Here is a 1912-nt window from a genome sequence, read left to right as displayed (position 1 = left end):
GGAGCTCCATCAGAGAATAGCAGATTTGATTATGTACAGTGTGTCAAAGGACCACATACAATTCTTATTAACAAAGACTCGACACTTGATAAAAACCATGTCGCATAAAAACATATTTTAGGTGTTGATAAAAGCTGCAAGAATAAGAGCACTGGTCTCACCTTTCTAAAATTCATAGACAGCAAAAGGGCCTTATGTATTTGTAGCGGAGAGTATTAAGTCTGGGCAAATAAAAACAATGTGTTTCCTCTCAGCAATCCTCAACAACTCCAGTCCGGTTTCTTCTGTACCTGCTGCCCGTTCGTAATACGCAACCATGCCCAAGAGAAAGGCTGACGGAGATGCTAAGGCGTCCAAGGTGAAAGACGAGCCCCAGAGAAGATCGGCGCGGTTGTCTGCGAAACCTGCCCCGCCAAAAGCCGAGCCCAAACCTAAAAAAGCGGCCCCAAAGAAGACCGACAAACAGCCAAAAGGCAAGAAGGGGAAGGACAGCAAAGAAGCAAACAACCCAGCAGAAAACGGCGATGCTAAATCTGATCAGGCACAGAAAGCTGAAGGAGCTGGAGATGCAAAGTGAAATGTGTGACTTTTTGATAATTGTGTACTTCTGGTGACTGTACAGTTTGAAATACTATTTTTTATCAGGTTTTATAAAATGCAGAATTTTGTTTTACTTTTTTCAAGCTATGTTAGCACATACAACTTTGTTTGTGGGAGGGACTAAATGTTCTGTCATTAACTGTTAAAACAGAACTTGGAAGTTCAAAGGGCCTTTTTTCCGGACGAGCAAAAGTGGATCTCCAAAGTAAATATCTGGATTGTGCAAGAATGCATTTTTACATTGTGCTACAAGTGAATCGTTTGTGGCGTTCAGTACCATATTCGATCTAATCTGCAGTGCCCCATTGGCAATTTTCCCCTCCGTCTATCTGTAGACTTACTCCTGTCTAACTTGGGCAGCTATTTCAGAAAAACGTGACATTGTCTACTAGGCATTAGTTGCGGGTTCTGGGTATGAGTGGGCACGACTGCATCAAGGCTCAAACGTGTTTGTAACTTGGAGGCAACATGAATTTTATCTTCTGGCTCAATTCTGCAGTTTTAAACGTTCCTTGGGGTAGGCTTGTGATTTGTTGTTAAGAAAAACATAAATGTGAAGTGTCCACCCTCACTCTAATCTTTTCCTGTTCAAAAAGATTTTATTTGTATTGGTTTTATAGTAAATTTGCAGGTCCACTGGGGAAAGACGGTGGGGTGCTGAGTTGTAATGTAGCCCATGTCTCGCCTCAATTGCCATGACTGTTTGAGAACGTATCAATTAATAAAACTTGGATGCTGTTTGACTCGAAAAATACAAAAAAAAAAAAAAAACAATGTGTAAAACTCACAAATTTAAATATTGTGTCACACGCAAACAGGTAGATTAGATTTTTTAAACGATCTTTCATTTGGGAACATCAGCTGGTGAAACATGCCAGGCCAGCAACTGACGGTGGTAACTAGGCATCTCCATGTGTAGGTAAGGTTCCATCCCGCTTACTAACTTCACCAAGACATACTGATGCATGGAACACTTGGTTAACGCAGAAGCCTCACGCCCTGTTGCCACCCTGAGAGAAAAGGCCTGCTTCAACCAGCAAACTCTTCTTTGACAATTCGGCCAGGATCAAAAAAGAGCTCTGGTCTCCCCAATTCTTTCAGGTTCGACATGATGTAATACAGCCATGGATAATGTAGTATGTTTTCCAGACCCATACAGACATGAATAATTAGCTTATTTAGCTTTAGATCCTCCTTCGACTAGACTAAAATCTAAAGAAAGAGGGGACAAAGTCATATAAGGTCTGATATGTACCCAATCCCCAACTCTTCATGTACAATCTCAGAAGGGATGCCTTGTGTTACACTTGAA

The 1912-nt window shown here is 41.4% G+C and overlaps 1 protein-coding gene across 1 annotated transcript; it reads left to right on the top strand.

Moving 5' to 3' along the window:
- The first annotated feature begins 250 nt into the window (after positions 1 to 250).
- LOC144799935 (non-histone chromosomal protein HMG-17-like) lies at positions 251 to 956 on the top strand. Its single transcript, XM_078671566.1, has one exon. The coding sequence runs from the start codon at positions 317 to 319 to the stop codon at positions 575 to 577; it is 261 nt and encodes an 86-aa protein (XP_078527692.1). The 5' UTR covers positions 251 to 316; the 3' UTR covers positions 578 to 956.
- The last annotated feature ends 956 nt before the right edge of the window (positions 957 to 1912 follow it).

Source organism: Lissotriton helveticus, chromosome 12, assembly GCF_964261635.1.
Source record: "Lissotriton helveticus chromosome 12, aLisHel1.1, whole genome shotgun sequence".
Taxonomy (NCBI): Eukaryota; Metazoa; Chordata; class Amphibia; order Caudata; family Salamandridae; genus Lissotriton; species Lissotriton helveticus.
The sequence above is the reverse complement of the archived record's forward strand: the minus strand, read 5'-3'. Positions and strand labels throughout refer to the sequence as shown.